This window comes from Bombus bifarius, unplaced genomic scaffold (genome assembly GCF_011952205.1).
Source record: "Bombus bifarius isolate JDL3187 unplaced genomic scaffold, Bbif_JDL3187 scf7180000007996, whole genome shotgun sequence".
NCBI lineage: Eukaryota > Metazoa > Arthropoda > Insecta > Hymenoptera > Apidae > Bombus > Bombus bifarius.
The window spans coordinates 550,661-569,320 of NW_022884376.1; the positions used below are offsets into that span (position 1 = coordinate 550,661).

Consider the following 18,660-nt stretch of genomic DNA (forward strand, 5'->3'; position numbering starts at 1 on the left):
TCGCGACATTGTCAAGATTTAATAAGGTTTCACGGTGGACAACATAAAACGCTCGGAACCCCATAAAAGGAGGATCGAGTGCACATTTCGTCGATCGTTTGTAATGAGCGTAGACTTTGCGAGCAGGATAGTCACTATATGATAAAGCGATAAATTAAACGTACCAACCCCATACGTCTCGTCCTGTCCTTTTTTCAACGCGTTAACAGTCATTGTGGGGTTAATGGCGTATGAATCCCATGAATCGCAGCCCCGGTTAGCAGTCGATTTCAATAGAAACTAGTCCAGTCGGTGGGCTGTCATCGTTGTTCTTTTTACCGACTGCCCGTATCGGATCAAACGGCGAACCGGCGCGGCGCGCCGCGTCTTCTCGACATGATATTCTATCAGGTGCGGTTATCGTTTTAATCGATAATAGTCTACTCCTTTATCTTTTTTTTCATTAAGCAGAAACGAGTGTAACTCGTTCGCGGCCTTGTTCTCGGATCAAAAGACGAAGTAATTAATTCTCCGTAGCAGCATCCCGGCACGAATAACGGTAATCGGTGAAAGAATGCAGACAGAAAACGGAAAACCAACTGAAAGCCAACATGTCGTTTCTGCGTTGTTTTGGCGTCGGAGCAAGTTCTTCGATCGTGAAAGACAACGAGGCACGTTGTTACATGCGTTCAAACGACAAATTGCGTTTTGTATGGTCGACGATGTACGTAGGTACTTGGAACGCTTGAAAATTTCGTCTAAAAATGACGCAAATACTTAAAAAAGTATACGCGTGTGTAACAGATTTGAAAGGTTGTACGCGAAACCGTTTTCGAAGGCGATTCGATCGACGGAGAAACAGGAAAATGGGAATTTGTTAACAAATTTTCTTTCTTCTGTTATCTTTCTTAGTTCGCCCTAACGTCGCGTATTTTGAGCAAACGAAGCTACTCGTACGAACTTGAGTATAAAATTTATGTTCCTCGTCTTATTCGTCTTGAATAATATATTTTTCAGAATGAAACGTCCAAACGAAATACTTCGTTTTAAATCCACTTAACTGAAACTTAAAGTAGCCCTTGAATAATATCCCGAGTGATATAAGTTTTCCAGAACTTCGCGCAAGTCAGACCTTTATTTCGAAATTTCCTCGTTTCATTAATCTTCCAAACCACAGAGTTTGCGGGGAATAGCGTAAAATTTCCTTGAATCTCGTCGGGGTGATCTATTTAAAAGAAATTCTGCGGGCGACTAAAGCGTTTCTCCTCTGGTGCATTGTCCCCTGAAGAACTCCCTTGTCTAATGGAGACACCGGGAGGAAGAGAGATGGATAGATTCTTGGACGTCCGCCAAACGTTCCGCGGAATGTGGAAGGAAAACCTTGCCGGGGGATTTTGGGATTCCGCGAACCGAGTTTAGCGCGTTTCGAATAATTTCCAGCTGACGGCAGCTGGAAGAGGAGATGAGTAGGTTATATATAATACCGAACCAAGTTTTTCGCTCCTTTTATCGTCGGTATTCATCTTCGTCTTTAAAATTCCTTTGGAACACGACATTGGGATTTGATTTAATTCGAATAAACGTTAACTTTGAGAACAACGCGCGTCTATGTTTAGAAAGAAAATAACTTTTATCCGTCCTCTTTCCGTCAAACTATTATGCAGAGAATTTCGTTACGAGTTTCCAAAGTGTCGCGAATACGCGTAATGCAGATTTCTCTAGATCCTCCAAAGAGTTTAACTTGATTCGAAATTTATTTCATAATAACTAGATTTACACGTCCCGAGAGGAAGCAAATTCCTTTTTAATTTCCAGAAGAGGCCGCGTTATTCGAACGTAATTCGCATAACGAAAGGAGCGATATTTCGATATACCAGATATCCTAGGATTTCAACGACAAGACTGTGTCTACGGAGGCAGAAATCGCGGAAATATCCCAAATATCGTATAATCGCGAGTCCGCGCTTATCGAACAGTGTCGAGCGAAACGGATCGGTAGATTCGAGGTCTGATCGCAGATGAGTGCAGATTCGATAGCGTGGTTTTAAAGGTCCGTCGTTATCGGCACGAGCAATCGTGGTTCCAACACCCGGCACTTATCTCGGCCATAGTTGGCTGTGTAACATAGTCGACCACGCGAAGATGATGACGATAAAGCACCGATGCTGGGACCGCTCGTTAATTCGCGGCACGATATCACCGAAATTAGTCGAAACGTATCCAATCCGTCGTCGCAAACGGGACGGTAATAATCTCGACGAAAGAAAGAATCAGGACTTTATGGATTTTGGAACGGAAGCTGAGACTAACGAGCGAACGAACGCGTGTCGAGGACAAAACGAAACGTTCCGACGAAGGAAGAGGAAAGCAACTTTTAACGCTCGTAGCTCTACATTCGGTCTGTCGTAAAGCATCGGTAAATAACGAAAGGACTGGAAACTTTTTCTCTCGTTCTATTTTGCTGCGCGTGCAGCTTAAGGATAGTACCGGGAGTGAACGCGAGGCTCGTAAATTCGCGACCGCTTCTTGTCACGGCCAGCCAGCGAGTTTTGCATCGCGATCTTATCAGAGTGTGCACGGATTGTACGGTATCGTCGATGTGGAAGCGTGTCTATGCATTGTGACGCGGTCAAGAGAGACCTGCTTTATCGGCCGAGACTAAACAACGTTGTCGTAAAAAATCTCGTCTCTCGTTATACGATACTTTTACGGAAAATCGGAAATTTATAATGGAAATTATCTAATATCGTGTCTAATATTGGCAAATACGTCAACGGATACTACGATAGTATCTACTTTAAACTCTAAGATAGTCCGATTAAAAATTATCCAAAATAGGAAAAGTCTAATCCCTTGTTCAAAGATTGAATTGCCAGTCGATCGAGATACGATTCAGCTGGGTACTGTTCGTAATCGTCCGTCGATTATAACGAAGGAAAGCTTAATCGTAGATTCGTCGTACGCATGACGTCTGTAACGGTTTAATGGCACGTCGTTCTCGTAGAATTTGAATGCCTGGCATTCTGTCTCGTTGGGTGGTCCGTTGAATCGGATCGTTTATGAATGATTTAACGAGAGTGGGTCTCTCCAACCGAAAATCCAATCGGCATCGGTAGCCTCTAACGCGCCATTACGTCATACGACGGAATGCAAGAGGTCGACCTTGCGAACCACACAATCGTGCATTGTGAACCGTTGAATAGTCCGCGATTCTATCGCGAGGTTTCGAGTTCTTAGCGCAGTTGACGATCGCCGTTGGAAATTAAACTGATTCCCGACGGAAATTTTCACTGTGTTACTTCCAATTGCTTGCCGCGTGTATTTACTCGCTCGTAATACTCGTAATTGTTGCACGTTTTGCGACTGGAGGAACATTGGAATGTTTGAAAGACAGTGACGTGAGTAACAAAAGATTTAAGTGGATTTACGCAACCAACCTTGTTAGTTCTTAACCAACTTCGTTCTATGCGACTCCGCTTCTACAATATTACCAATTGAAATAACGAAATAACGTAGTTTTCAACTTTTAAACTCGAGATCTTCTTGACATTCTCATGAAATATTTCATCGTCGCTGAATATACAGATGTTCGTTGCGAGACCGATTTTATTCAAGAACAAATTATTCTTTTTCTTTTTCACGACGCCATTTTCGAAAGCAATTCTTTCACGTTTCATGTTTTCTTAAACTTCAGAGATAGTAATCTACAGCGTATTTAATTTTCCATCTTGGTAGAAACGAAGATGCAATCGCAACCATTAACGGCGTTTCCAACCCTTATCCTCCGTCAACTTGGCCCGTTGTGCTAATATATCGCTTTCCAAACGGCCCCGTGCAAATACATAGGATACAGTGCGCAACCCTTAACAATGATCAACTAGGTCGAAGAAGGTCACTCGTTTGAACGACTAACAATAAAATATATCAATTGGCCGGCAGCCGTTTCGGTTTCGTCAAAAATCTCCGATTGTTCGTGCGCCGAACCCGCCCCGTCGATAGAACGGAATGCCGACAATCGCACCCTTTGTCGGCCCATTATTTCATAGCCTGCGTTTCTAAACGGAAACGCGATCGATCGATCCGCTGCGTCGCTCGATGCAAGTGCGATCACGATCGACGGCGATCGAACGCGCGAGGGTTTCGCGTGTCGGATCATTAATAATGGAAGGATTCGCGTCACGCGGTTCCATCGTTAACGAAACGCTCACGATTTCGAAACGTGGGGTGCGCGCCGTTTCTTTCGCTCTCGTTTCGTTTCAATTCCAATTGATCTTTGGCTGGTCGGGGCCAGCTTTGTGCACCGCCTCCGTTCGCCGTTGCTCCAGCCGCGGCACAAAAGATGCGTTTTCGCGCTGCACGGTGCCGCGTGCAGCTGCAGCCCCAGCTCTCGTGCATCTATCGCGAGGGAAAAGGGTTCGCGAGAGAACCGGTGCCCATTCTGTCGGCAATGGCCAATTAGCTATTCGCGTACGAGTCGCGACACAATGTGTTTTCGAGATGTACGCGAGCTCGCTCGTTTGCTCTTTCCGACGAAACTTTTACGGACTTTGAATTACAGAATGCTGCATTTACAACGGTCGTGAGATTCACAATTTCGCTGTCTATATTTTGTCGAACGTTTTCGAAAGTATCGAAAACAACGAAAGCAAGGAAGCTCGTTACGATACCTAGCGAATATAAATTTACGTAACGCTAATTTCTCTTGCGATTATCTTCGTTTTTAATCGCTGTCTCCACTTTACGTCTAAATCGAACGCAACGTCCCACCGCTCGTCTCTCGCGTTTCTTCTTCGAGAAATTGTCTCCCTTTTGTACGCAATTTCTTTGTCGAATACCATTGAATTTGTGTCACAGACACAGGTCGCTGGCAAAAGAAGCGTCCATTCGATCGACGACACGCGCGTCGTCTTTTTCCACTCGTGTTTCTCGGTAGACGACTGGTCGAAGGACCAGTTTCCTTCCCTCTTGCAACTGGATTTTCAACGACACGACCACCAGTGTTTTTTTTTTCTTTTCTTTTTTTCTTTCACCGAAAGGTGTCACGCGATTTTCACAAAAGCGGCACAGCTGTCGGTCGCAAACACGCCCGTTTCGATTTTAATTAAATTCGAACGAAATGAAAAGCCGCCTTGCTATACTCCTCCTAATGGTCAGCCTCGCTTCCTGCATTTAACCAGCATATAATTAAGTTTTAGAACGATAGGTTCTCCTTAAAATTGCTAGCATCCTCAGCTACCATTTTTCGCGTGGGTATTGTGTAGTAGAACGCATCCTCGAGAGAGTAACGATAAATCGCTGCTCTTCAAACGCTATATCCCTTTTTTCTATATCTGCTTTTGTCTTCCTTTGAACGTTGCTCGGCGTACAGATCGAGCAAAGCTTTTATCCGTATCGGGAAACATCCTGGTGGAAATTACGACGTGTCACAGGTTTACAACTCGATGAAACGGCGAAATTCGCGCGCAATCGTGGCGTAGAATCTGGCGGTTGCATTTTGCAATCAACATAATGGAGGAACGACGAAGCCGCGAGATACAAGATTATTAACGTCGCGGTTGCTTCGATCGTCAGACGGTAAATTAACTTGGAGATCGCTTAAAAAACCGTCATTGGCGAGAACACGCGATAAAAGTCGAAAATGCGGATTTAACGGATCGTAAACGCATCGGCTGTGTTTTATTTTATACGCCGATGTGTTGTACCGAGGGAAGAATTGAATGCCAGTCTATGCGGCCATTAAACGTCATTGGATATATGCTATTACGACCGATATATATGAAACGATGCTACGATGCAAGTCTTCTTTATCCTTTATCCTTTATCCTTTGGCAAGTATAAACAAGCTTCCCGGTACGTAATTGGAAAAGAGGAATTATTAACGTCTTATTCGTGAAGATAGCGTGTACCGATTATTTATGTCCGATAACTATGAAAATTATCGTCAAAATGTATATAGTATGCGAAATATATTAGATATATCTAACGATCGATTTACGTACCTGTCCTAATGTCACAAATCAAATATCCGAATGTTGATTCGAACTTTAACATTTTGTAAGGAAAAGTCGAATCAAACGAAAGCGACGAACGAGACAAAACGCGATTAGTTACGATCACGTTGGATGCGTGAACGCAAATCGGAATCGCATCTCGATCGCGTCGAATCTAATTAACGACGAATGAAATTCAGCGAGCGGTAAACGGACCCCTTCTAACGGATCGTTAACTGCAAGAAACGCACGAATCTCGTTGTACCGGGCCAGCAACGAATAAGAAAGGCCCTGTAACTGGAGACTCTCGAGCCAGGAAGAGCGTTTAAATCGCTGACCATAAACAGAGAGAGAAAAGTCCGAGCACCGAAGGCTCTCGCGGGAACGTTAATTACAGGGCAGCTTTCGTTTCTTCTCTCCCTTGGTCGATTTCCGTTGACAGAAACGTGTGCGAGGAAGAGGGACGAAAGACGAATTATAGTACTCCAAGTACCGTTCGAGTTCACGCTGAGTAGTTAGTTGGGATTAAATGGAAAGAATCGTGCCAAAGTATACAACGAGAGTCGGTAGAGTGACTTTTAAATTAATCACGCGATAGAAAGTGGAACTCGGTTTGAAACGTTTAAACATCGACGCTCATTGTTTGATTCGCGTTTTAGAGTTGAACGCTCGCTCGAGTGGATTTAACGATGGATACGTGGCCGGTTACGAGACTATTTTGGGAATCGGAAGCGAATAGAGCGATTAATTGTAAATCGACGCTCTGAAAGAGGCTTTCAAGCGAAGTTTCGTTTTCCCGATTTTTAATAAATAAAAAGCGAATCTCGTATATATTCTCATCAAATATTCGTAGAATCTATCGATCGATGGTATCGTACAATTGTAGGTTAAATCGTTATCGTAAGTTTATCTCGTAGAAAATTGATAACGATGACGATCGTAAAGAAGTAGTTACGATACTGTTTTCTAAATGAAAAATAGATCGTTCCAAACATTTCCGACATTTTCGTAAACTCATTCAGAATTCTTTATCGTTTCTATCTCACGCGTTTGATCGCCAACTATTTTTACAGACGGTACGAGAAGAGATAAGAACAGGTATTACGTCGCAAGCACTCGCTGGTAACGATCGATTCCTCTGTTCACGAATTCCTAGACAGAAGGCGGTACTTGCACACAGCGCCTCGGTCATTGTAAGCGTTTCCATCGTGTTTTCGATGGAACGCCACCATTATAGGGATCCCGTGAATGGCCCCACGACCGCACAATGGCCTGTTGTCGTTCTTGAAATTACGAGGTTCCAGCATTGCTCCGACTATGCCGTGACCGAGTTCCAAGTACGCGAACGAGCAGCCGGTTCCGAAACGGAAGTTCCTCTTTTAATCGCGCCCACGAATCTCCACGTTCCCTTCCCCGATCCGGAATAATGCTATTTCGAAGCCTCTGAAGCTGCTTCCCGATACGGAGAATCTTTTACAAGTGTGTGAACGGTCGATCGGGCGATTAGCGGATAATGGAATGTTCGTGCGAAAAAATGTCCGACTCGATCCTTCCCCCAGTCTGTTGCGAGAAGCGTAGTAGGTGGAGAGGCGTAGACTCGATTTTTAAGAAACGTAAGAATCGTTTGTGAATGTTTTGGTTAAATAAGAGCAAAGGTGGAGTTTACTCGATTAGGCGATACCCTTTTAAACAGAAGAACGCACGAAAAAGATTTAATCGTTTTGACGTCGGTTAAACCATTCGTACGAAAACTCAAAGATGCCATTTCCTAGTAGGGAGGAAAATCGAGGCAAACCGAGGGAAATGCGATTATTCGCTCGATAGCATTTCGATTTTCGCATCGAATACGAAACGAGATACGATAATTAACGCGACCGTTTGGTCTCGGTCGCACCGGAAACGGCTGAATTACCCTGTTGCTAAATCACAAATGTTCCTCTGTGTTTCAGACACGTCCTACGAGAAGGCCTGCCGAAGGGGTAGCGCTCCGGCCACCCCTGTCCTCGGAGCTCGACCCTTGGACGTCACCCCCAACAGAATCGTCGTAAGTAGACCTCGTTGCTCCCCTTTAAGTCCCTGTAATTTCGATTCACTGTAATTTCCGATCTTTCATAATGCAACGAGCACACCTCCGTACCTTTTGTTCGCTTCCAACGATAACGGAATAACGTGCTCTGCATTTTAAAAGCCACTTTTTAACTATTATTACTTTCGTTATGATTTAATTTTAATTTTAATTGTAATTTTAATTTTAATTTTAATATCGATCGTGGAACGAAAATATAACGAGTAACGATTTTATTACGAGTTTGCAAGCGTTTTTCAAGCACATTTGCATTTTTTTGATAGAATATAAATTACCCGATAATAAACGAAATAATACCGAGTAACGAAGAGTTAGGAATTCTTCTAGAAAAGGTGAAACGATGTTTATTCCGTGAAAAAATATCAGATATTTCAACTAAGATCTATCTTTGCACGTAACGGCATAACTATGCGAATTTCATCCTAAACAATTTCGTTTATTCGCGCGATCAATCCCGAAGAATTTTCACTTGGCCGATAGAAAGCACGTTAATTGGCGAAATATCTCGGAGTAATTATTTTATCGTGACGAGGTTGCCGGCTCGTGATCGCAATTAACGCTAAGTCTCCCTCGTTCGAGAACCGAAGAAGATCTTCGGTACGGTATCTCGTCGTAAATCCTTATCGCGACAAGTACCTATTTTCAGCGAATCTGTCAGCACCACGCCAAAATGCATTAGACTTACAGATTAGATCTGACTCCCGATCGTGGCAACTCCTTTCTGTGAAAAGAGCTTTCCGTGTATCTTGAAAGTGGATGCTTGAGAAGATTTTCGATCGTGGAAAGTGCGATTTCCGGCATCTGAAAAGCTTTTAATTCGGCGTTTTAATTCACGCGTATAAACATAGTTTCCTAGGAGATAGCGTATTTCGAAAGATCTCTCAGATCTCTAAAGACGAATCGTTCGAGACTTATACTCGGTGCTTCCGGTTAAAATTGCGCTCATCGTGTTCCCCTCGAGAAACATTTCGTTTTCGAAGCACGAAAACTGAGTCTCGAGTTTTCCAATCACGTATCTTCGATCTTTCGAATCTCTCGATGCATCAAGTCGTTCAGTTGGAGTACCGTACACTTTTCTTTTTATCGTTACAAACAAGTTGCTTCGAACATCACGTTCATTGTGTTGCTCTCTCGTTCCTCGGATTCCGTCTAGATCGATCACACACACATACACACACACGCACACACACAAGCGCGCGCGATATTAGAAATATTTCATTAGAATATCTATATAAATAAACTCGACACACGATTGAAACAAACATGATTACTTTTGATTAGGAATTCAACTTAATGATACAATATGTAGGTGAACTGAACTTTCCTTGAAATTTCATCGATCGATGAATCCACTCGTTCGATAACGTCACGTTCCATCGACATGGTAACGTTTAATCGTGGCACACGTCTCGGTAATTTCGTCCCTCGTTTCTCCGTGGACGAGGCCACTCTTTCTCCGCGTCACCTTTGCCCTTCGCTTCAATTTCGTTGCGTAAACCGACACGCTGCCTCGTCGAGATGGTGGATGCAAGCAAAAGCAGACGACGACGCGCCACGTAGTATGGAAAATATCGATCCACGGTGTCGTCTTGGCGCTTGGTCGCAGGTGTTCTCAAATCTCACGCGCTAGATCGCTTTTCTAGGACGCGTGTGAGTAGACGCGAGTCCCAGGTGTAGCGTCGCCTCGCTTCGCGCTATATTTGCCGCCGACACCGTGCACACGCCATAGAAACGGGGAAACTATTTTCTGCCGCGATATCGCGATAAGGAAAATTTAAGCGCTCTAAAATTCCTTACAAAAGAGTATCGAGTATTAAGAATTAGAAATACGACTTATTCTTAACGATTGTCCAACTTATATTAACAAATTAGTAACGTTGAAGATAGAATTTAAAGATCACGCTGATTTATGCGCTGACTTCATTTACAGTTCGCGACGATACTGTAGCTTGCGCCAGTTCTTGTTTCTTTACGTAGGAACATTTTTCTGTGAATAGGATGGACCGGATGAATGTCGATAACCTCAAGTAGGACGCAAGGCGTATTAAGCGAAATCTTTTGATTCGAACAAGTATGTAGGTCAAGTAGTGTGTCTGTACTGAAACGTACGATGAAAGATGTGCAGGGTTGTATCAAAGTAATAGATATCAAAGATACACGATGAACCACAAAATCCTTCGGAATTACGTACATGGTTTTAAAGACACGATATATCACGAATTAAGAAAATAAATATTTGTCATTGTTTCGACCGTTCGCGGAGAGACGCGATCGCGAGATAGCGCGTCAACGAGAGTCGTAAATTCCCGTTACGATTAAATAATCGTCGCCACGAACTGATCGATCCCCTTATTTCTGTTACGACAATAGGGGTGGTTCGAACGAGGTTACGCTGATTTAACAGGTATAAATTAATGTTTATTCAAACAACTTCTTCACTATAGAGACATAATTAAGTTTCGATCGATATCCAAAGTTACAGTGTGTAGTACGCGACGTACGCTTAGATGATGGCGATTCAAAAGGTGCACAAAGATCGACTTTCTGTGAAGATGATGCTGCGGAGGAAGCTTGTTGTGGGTGGGTCTAATCTATAAGAAAGAGCTGATTTTTTAAGGGCAAGGTTTCATTGAGAGAGCGGGAGAAAGACTTCGCTGTCAAGTGGTTAATTTTCTAGGTTGGTTGGCGAAGAAGGGTGCTAACCGCCGCTCGAGAGAGAGTTGCTAGTGGGAAGCATCATATGCGAGAAAACTAACTTTCCTATCTAGTACTAGTAACGATAAACCTTTAGAAAGCGATTTAGTGAAGAGATGTTTGTTCGGTCTGAAGGACCTTAGCTAGAAAATTCCTGAGATTTATGGTACCTGAGATTTATGGACAGGATGACAACCAGTCATACGTAAGTTGTACTTTGTGTACATCTTCCTTTGAAAGCGGAAAATAAATTTGGAAAATGCGCATTCTTTCGTATACTGATATCGATCTTAGTCGAGTCTAAGATTTAATTTTAAAAATTAAGTCTCGTCGTGTAGTTTCGATTTCCCCGGTATGATGTCACGTTGATCGATAAAACAACTCGGTGAAGCTACGCGTTGCTTCCGCAGTTCCTGTCCTAATCACGAACGTTACATGATTCGTCGTTATCTTTCGATCGTAATAGTTTCTACCACTAGATTTTTAAACATTACCGTATCTCTATTACCGAAGAAACAGAGATAACGTAATTCGTAAAAGTTACTACTGTAGTTTACTACTTTTTTTATCGAAACGATCGAGTCAAGCGAAATTACCTTTTACGCGTTCCTATTATCTACGCTGTACACGGAATTTCTCCGATATTAAACGTATCCGCGCGATATTCTTCGCTTCAACGGTTTTCCTTCTTTCCAGTATCTCTTAATTCAACGCTGTCACACGGAATACTTGATAAAATTTGTTCGAGTCGTGCCCTATTTCCATAAACTCGTTCCGCGGCGCTTTATACTTCAAACAACGGCATAGCTTCGATTCCACGCAGGATTCTCTCAAATTCTCCTTGGATCGTAAATTGATTCGAGAGAAAGGTAAATTTTTCACGCGATCTTCGATAGAATTTCGTTCGAAACGAACCTTATTGAAAATGAAAAAAATATTAATTACGATCCTTGCGCACGCACAATAAAATAAATCCTTTCCATTTCATTCTCTGTAATTTTCTGGCGAAAGCAAGTAGAATATATGAAGTTTCGGTGTTTGCTGTATCAATGCAAATCCGACAAAAGAGAATGCGAATGAATAATAAAGATACGATCTTCGTATGTAAAGTAGGGAAGGAACGCGATTTGAAAGGTGTAATATATTTTCGATTTAATTACTTAGCGTTTACGACTTATTAACAGGTAGAGAAGTAAGAAAGGTTTTTAATTATAACCTGTAGCGGAGCTGTAATAAAATTAAGGGGGGGAAAACGAAGAAAAGGAAATATTTTCGTGCCAGTTTTACGAGCGTGCGTACCACTTCGGAGCATAAACTATCGACGATCTACACTAAAGGATTAAGAAATTATAGTTGACAAAATATATTATGTTTCAAAGGGAATTATTAAGAAATTATGGCGATTATATTTTTCACTCGTGTAAAATGGTTAAACAATCGCGAAAAACGATCTATGTAACAGACAAACGAGTACAACACGAAGAGAAACAGCTTTATGCGTATTGTAAGATAACTAAAGACGTAAATCGTGTAAATCGTTGTATGCGAGTCGATTCTATACGAGTACAACGTTGTACGTAGATCGCGAAAAGATATTCGAAGATGTCGTTATGGACGATATCGAGAAAAGGATAGGCAAAATGGAAAGTACGTACTTTTATTCTCTACTGGCACCAGTTAATCGACACCCCTCCAAGGAAGCAAAGAAACGAGCGAACTGGTTTTCGAACGGTGCGCCGACGACTTTGCGGATCCATCTGTTTGAACCGCGTCCTGCTATCGCCGATTGTTTACGAAACTCGATCCAACAGCGACGAGTCGGTGACAAAAAGAAGCGTGACCGTTTTCGCGATTTCGCGAAGCGTGCTACCTCGTCGCAAGAAATCGCTCGTCTCCGTGTTGATTGCGACAAGAAATTGCTTGGTCTTCGTGAACGATGCTTTCAGCGAAAGGGTTCTGTCGCTTTTTCAAAATGTAATAACGCTCTGGAGGATTAAAGAGGAACGATTTGGCGACCGCGAGCGTGTCGTATTAAGCGAAGAAAATAGGTTCTATTCTTGTTTATAGAAGATTCGTCGAAAGGTATTTTTGTCGATCGAAAGGGATCGAATCGTTAGATCGATCGAGTAAAAAGAAGAAGAACGGTATATGCGTATTTACGTATGGTCGAATCACGCGCATTCAACGAAATTTACGCATCCGTGAGGCAGATTCGTCACGGTGCGTCTTAGCTGGTCGTTGTAAAAGATTATCGTCGAAATCGGTTTGAGAACCCCTCGAAGACGTTTTTGTCCTTCTTACCGGTGGCTCCCCGGGTGTAGACGAGGGACTGAGAGGCCAAGGGGCGACCCGTTTTGCCTCACCTGAATACAGGGGCAGGGTTTTTGGTCGTAGTGCACAAAGGTGCGCACGAAGGATCCCTTGACTTCGGCTACCCGGATGAGCAACATCTGCGCCAGTCAACGTCGAGATTTTGCCGCGAAATCTTGCCTCTCTTCCGAGGCGGATCTTACGAGATCCGAGTGTATTATATCACGAGAACCGAGCACACAGTGTATCTTGAATATTCTTCGATGTACTCTAAAGTCAGAGATAAAATGTTATTACGTTCGTTAATTCGAATGCTCGTTAAATTTTCTACGTATTCCTCGTTTCTTCGGGCGTTTGTTCTTTTTTCTTTCACCGGGAACAAGGATGAAAACGATCGTCTACGACGTTCTGGAACCCAAGAGCGGGGAAATTTTAACAAAAGCGAAACGTTCGCGTACGTTTCTCGAGCGTCGCTGTCGCGTCAAAGCGTGCTCGGTGCGAGTAATTGCGAGCAATAATTTATCGACGGACAGAAGCCGGTAAATAAGAGACTCGTGGCCAAATAAAGGAACATCAAAGGCAGGAGGCAACTGCCTCGAGGGTCGACGGCCGCTCGATCGACGAAAAGCAACGTGCAACCGCTGCTGAAAATATCACCGAGCCTACGGAGTCATCGGCGAAACGCAGAACGTCTGTCGAAACGAGACGAACGATTGTCCTCCGTTCGTCCATGTTGTGACCGAAGGATTTTCAGTGATAAGCGAAGGTGTGTGTCTTCGTTGATAGACCGTAAAGCGTAGGCTGTGTCGCGGATACCGTGTGATTTCAAATTAACGTTCTTTTAAGAATATTTTGCCGGACGAGCTCGGACGACGAGCGACGGATCACCGATAGAGAAAATCGAGAAACGAACGAATGCACCGATCCTGAAAGAAGCAGATATCGGTGATTTTTATCGATGCAAATTGTAACACTACCCAGTAAAGTATACCTGTAAAATTATTATCTGTAGGTTGTAAACTATAAATTTAAGTTGATAAACGTTAAACGTTTTAATTTAGTTTCGAAGTTAAATTAATCTGTTCGCTCGGTAAGCTGCAAACGTGAAAACGCTCTTAGTTGTTGGTAATGAATTTACATAAATTGTTCGACTCCGGCCATCTGTGGTTCTTTTTGACGTATTGCAAAATACAAGGATTGCTGGTAACTCCTTTTAAAATAAACGCGGACTTTGAACCAGCTATACCAGTTTTCATAAAACCAGTTACAAAACTTAAAAATACACTTGTCACCAAGGATTATTGATCAATTGCAAAATACAGAAAGTCTAATAATAACTCGGATCGACGATTGAAAGCTTCGTACACCTTCGGCACAGAATGCTTCGAATGCTTCGAATACTCTTTAAAATCTAAATTAGCGTGAAAAACTGCATCGATCATAGAGAGTAATTGCTATTGGATCGTAACAATTGTAAAAAGACCACATTTAACTAGTTTCAACCACCGTGAAGATTCGGAAAACCCGTTCGAGCGGATAACAGGATTATTACAGAAATACAAAAGCCTGAAATCCCTTTTAAAATCTTGGTTAACATTCACCGAGTAACGACACGACGATTGACATGGGTCGTAAATAATAGTCGCCATTTGAAATACCAGTAATATCGACGGCTCACCGCCCACGAATTAACCATTTACGCGATCGTCTTCAAACTTGTTTAAAAATGATTGAATCAAGCGTCTCGAAAATTAATATTAACAACAACAAAGAATCTTTATAGAAGAAGATCGTGGTGGCGTGTGTATACGGAAAAGGGAGGAAGAGGCTATCGACTCGGAGGAGCATAAATCACAGAGAATCGTTTAAAGAGCCTGTCGATTTAAATCCCTCGGGCGCAAGCCGAACGGAGACCTGGAAGAAAGGTAGAGAGAGAGAGAGAGAGAGTTACCCCTGGCCATACCTGGAAGCATCGATCTCGTTTTTGGGAGCCGTAGAAATATACCTGAGAGCCAGAGCCAGAGCCAGCTGGAATCCTTGGCTCGTGCTTCCGCGTGTGAATAGAAATCCCTGGGAGTCTATCGTGTCGGATACAAAACTTCGAACGTTTCGCCTCGATGGCTGGTCAAAGGAAACCAGGAACGGAAGAATCGTGAGAGGAACGGCGGCAGTCGTTCGAGAAACAACCACGCGTTCCAGCGTGTCACGATCGACGGTCTTCGCGTTCTTTTCTTCTTTCGGTGGGTAAACGTTTGGTTAATATCCAGGCAAAAAGTGACAGATCGTTGGAAGTTTCGTGACAAATCGCAGACGTTTTGGGATTTTTCATTTTAGAGTTTTCAATTCTGGCGAATCGATGAGACGGAAGATGTGTTAGATAACGGAGTATGTTAACAGGCAATCTCTATGAAAATTACTGGTACAACGAATTTTACGATCCCTAAACGATATAATATACGAGCGATATGTCCGCTTTGGTGAATCGACGAAACGCTTGTTGAAAATTTAATTGAGAAACGTCTGTTGCGTCTGCTCTTGTCAAATAACAAATCCAATAAAACTCCTCGACACAGCTGCTCCACGGAAAACAGCTTGCTCGATGCGGCTTAAAGCACTGAACTTCTAATCGCACTGTCAACAATTTGCGATCGATGGAAAGAAAGAGAGGGAGAGGGAGATTCCCATTGGCGAAGAATCGTTACCCGAAGCTCTTCGCCCGTATCGCGGCGTGTTTCCCAACCACGAATTCGATGACGCAGTGCACCGATTATACTGCATTCTGACATTGGATGAGCTTATCGTCTTCGCACGTGTACGATAACAACACGCCTCTTTCGTTGCTTTGGCGATTCAACGTTCAGTGACGGGAGAAATTTTTACTGCGACAACGTGCGTTTCAATCCGTGGGAGAGAATATTCGAAGAAGAAGAAGAATTGGCGATCGTTGATGACGCTGAAACCTTTGCGCGAATATCCACTTTCGGTCGATAAAGGCAAGGGAAATACGGCAAGGGAAAAAGAGGAAAGTTTGGTGTCGAGATGAACGGCAAGTCGGATAGGAATGATCGCAAGTAGTGTTATTGAAAATTCATGATAAACGGTTAATTCCTAACGATATCAAGAACAATTCGCTGCGACGAAAGCTGATTAATCAGGTGCTAGGATAAAGATAAAGCTATAAGAAGCAAGCGTGGTCGATCGTCGTAACGATCGCAAGGAATCACGACTTCCTAACTGTATAGAAAATGTGTAAGAAACATAACGGCGTTACCGTGCTGACGACGTTACCGTGACGGTAATGACGAACAAAGACAAGACGAAAAATAACGTTAAAGTGCGGCAGGAGTCGGTGAAATCAACGTATCGTTACCGACAAACACCCAGTCACGGTGAAAATAGGCTGCGAACGAAAGAACAGCGTCTCAATGTCCTGTAACATTAGCGAGGGTTCTCGCGGGAGAAATCGTTCTTTCGTCGAATGACTCGCACTACTAATAACTGTAAAGTACCAACGAAGTCGTTCGAACGTATCGATCACCTTTTCTTTGACAAAATTCCTCGTTGCCGTCCGATGTAGTATTATCTGAATATAATATGTATTATCAGCGAGTCAGTCACGTTAACTCGATTAAAATAGCCATGTTTACATGCATCGTCAGGAAGCAAGCAATCGGTGTGGTTAAAGCGTTGTTTCACGGTCTTGTTGCAAACCACACTTTATTAACACGAATTAACGCGACCTGTCAGGGTTAATCGTCCGGGAAAAGTTGTTTTCTATGAAGCGAGTTTCCCAAGGAATTAAAAAGAGAAACTCGACGCTCAGAGAAACTGTGAAAAAGTGCGGTATTAAGAAAAACGCGTGTTCGTTGAACTCGAAAGGAGACTGGAAAAAATGCGTCTGGATTTTGAATCCCCCAAGAGGAACAGATCAAAGAAGGCATAGCGACGGGGTGGAATTCTTTCCCTGTGCTTGAATTCGTGAATCGGAAACATCTGCTGTTGTTTCTCACGCGACACCGTTCGCATGACCAGAAGAAAAATGTGCGTGAAACCGATGGAGGAGAATGAGGAGGACAAAGTTGTCAACATGATCATCAATTACTTCACTGCCAGGGTAAATATGTGTAGCAGGCCGAACGATCGCTTTATATAAACGACGAGAGCGGGTTTGGTATGTCTGTCTTGCGTTCGTAGAAAAGTCTGAGAATCTGGTCTTTTCCTTTTCTTTTTTTTCTTCGTTCAACCATGTAATCCAGACTTCATATCCATCCGTTATGTTCTTCCATATTTACGAATGAGACGCGTTTAAACGAACACGCGTTAATGCTGAAATTCAGATTATACAGGAAATTTAGCGAATAAATGCGTTCAAACTTAGTAGTATCAATGCGTGTATTCAAAATGAATATTCGAGCAAGCCTGTTTCGCAATACATTCTCGAACGAAGTATTTCTTTCGCGTTCGTCCGGTTATCATTTTCCAGCAAAACTTTTGGCAAACTTACGGACTACCGATCCGATGCATCCGGAAAAACTCGCGTAGCTGTGCACACTTCCCGAAACGCGCGAAACATTTGGAATCCTTCCGAGTTCCGCTGGCATCCGGCCAGCTTGTCTTTATCCGATGACCCGAAAGAAGCGCGTTTGAACCACGCTCAAAAGTCGAGGAAAGTGGAACAGAGGATTTAACGTTTCGAGAAGTTTCAGCGATCTCGTTGAAAACTCTGTAACGGACGAGAACCACGCGAAAATACCTTTGTTTCGTAGATGAATTTCTAGCTTCTGGAAAAGTTAGCCTTTCGTTTCGGAAAATTAAATCCACGTCGAAGGAAGTGTAACGAAACAATTAACGTTTGTACCATTAAATAAAAATTTAATATGTCATCTTAAAATTCATTCAAATTTACGATACGCGAATAATTGCAAATTAATTCTTATTCCCCATATTTTATATACATTGGTCTTTTGAAATGTCTAAATATCCGATATGCCAAATTAACTACAATAAAATACGTCTTTCTCTCTGTTTCAACTTTCTATCAAAGTACGTTACCCGTTTACGTAATACATGAACTTTTCTTTTTATTTCTACTAGGACATTAACGTTAGTCTTCGATCGTTTCGTTTCTCGATATAACACCGTAGCTTTTCCAATTTACTCAACGATAACCAAACAATATACATATTTAATTAAATGCCAGATTAATAATTCCTCCGTCACGAGTTAGAAGCGATTTTTGAACCCGAGGATCTGTTCGTACACATCGTTGATCCGGATGTACGGGCCAAAGACTGCCAGTATCAAACTCGGTGTGGGATACCTTTCACTCGAGCAATGTCACGAAAGATTCTCGATATCGCTGGAGAAGTCAGTCGATGATTTTCACTCGTGGCGCGGACAACTTTTGCTGTCGGAACGATTTATTCGTTCGTTTACAGTGCATAGTGAGTCGTAAACGTCATCTTGTTCGCGAATGGAACTACGATCGTGATTAAATAAATGTAAGCTGTCGTTCTAACGTTGTAATAAGTTAACGTTCTATAAATGTTACACACCTCGCCATGGAAGATAATCGTGGAAGATAGAAACAGTTAAATTTAT

General features: G+C 42.7%; 1 protein-coding gene across 18 annotated transcripts in view; it reads left to right on the forward strand.

Moving 5' to 3' along the window:
- Positions 1–18,660, forward strand: part of LOC117205875 (probable Ras GTPase-activating protein) — a 253,178-nt gene that overhangs the window by 222,588 nt on the left and 11,930 nt on the right. For all 18 annotated transcript variants that reach the window (XM_033444674.1, XM_033444675.1, XM_033444681.1 and 15 more), the window contains one exon: positions 7,919–8,013. In XM_033444674.1, coding sequence (XP_033300565.1) covers positions 7,919–8,013 — 95 coding nt within the window. The remainder of the gene's footprint in view (positions 1–7,918; positions 8,014–18,660) is intronic.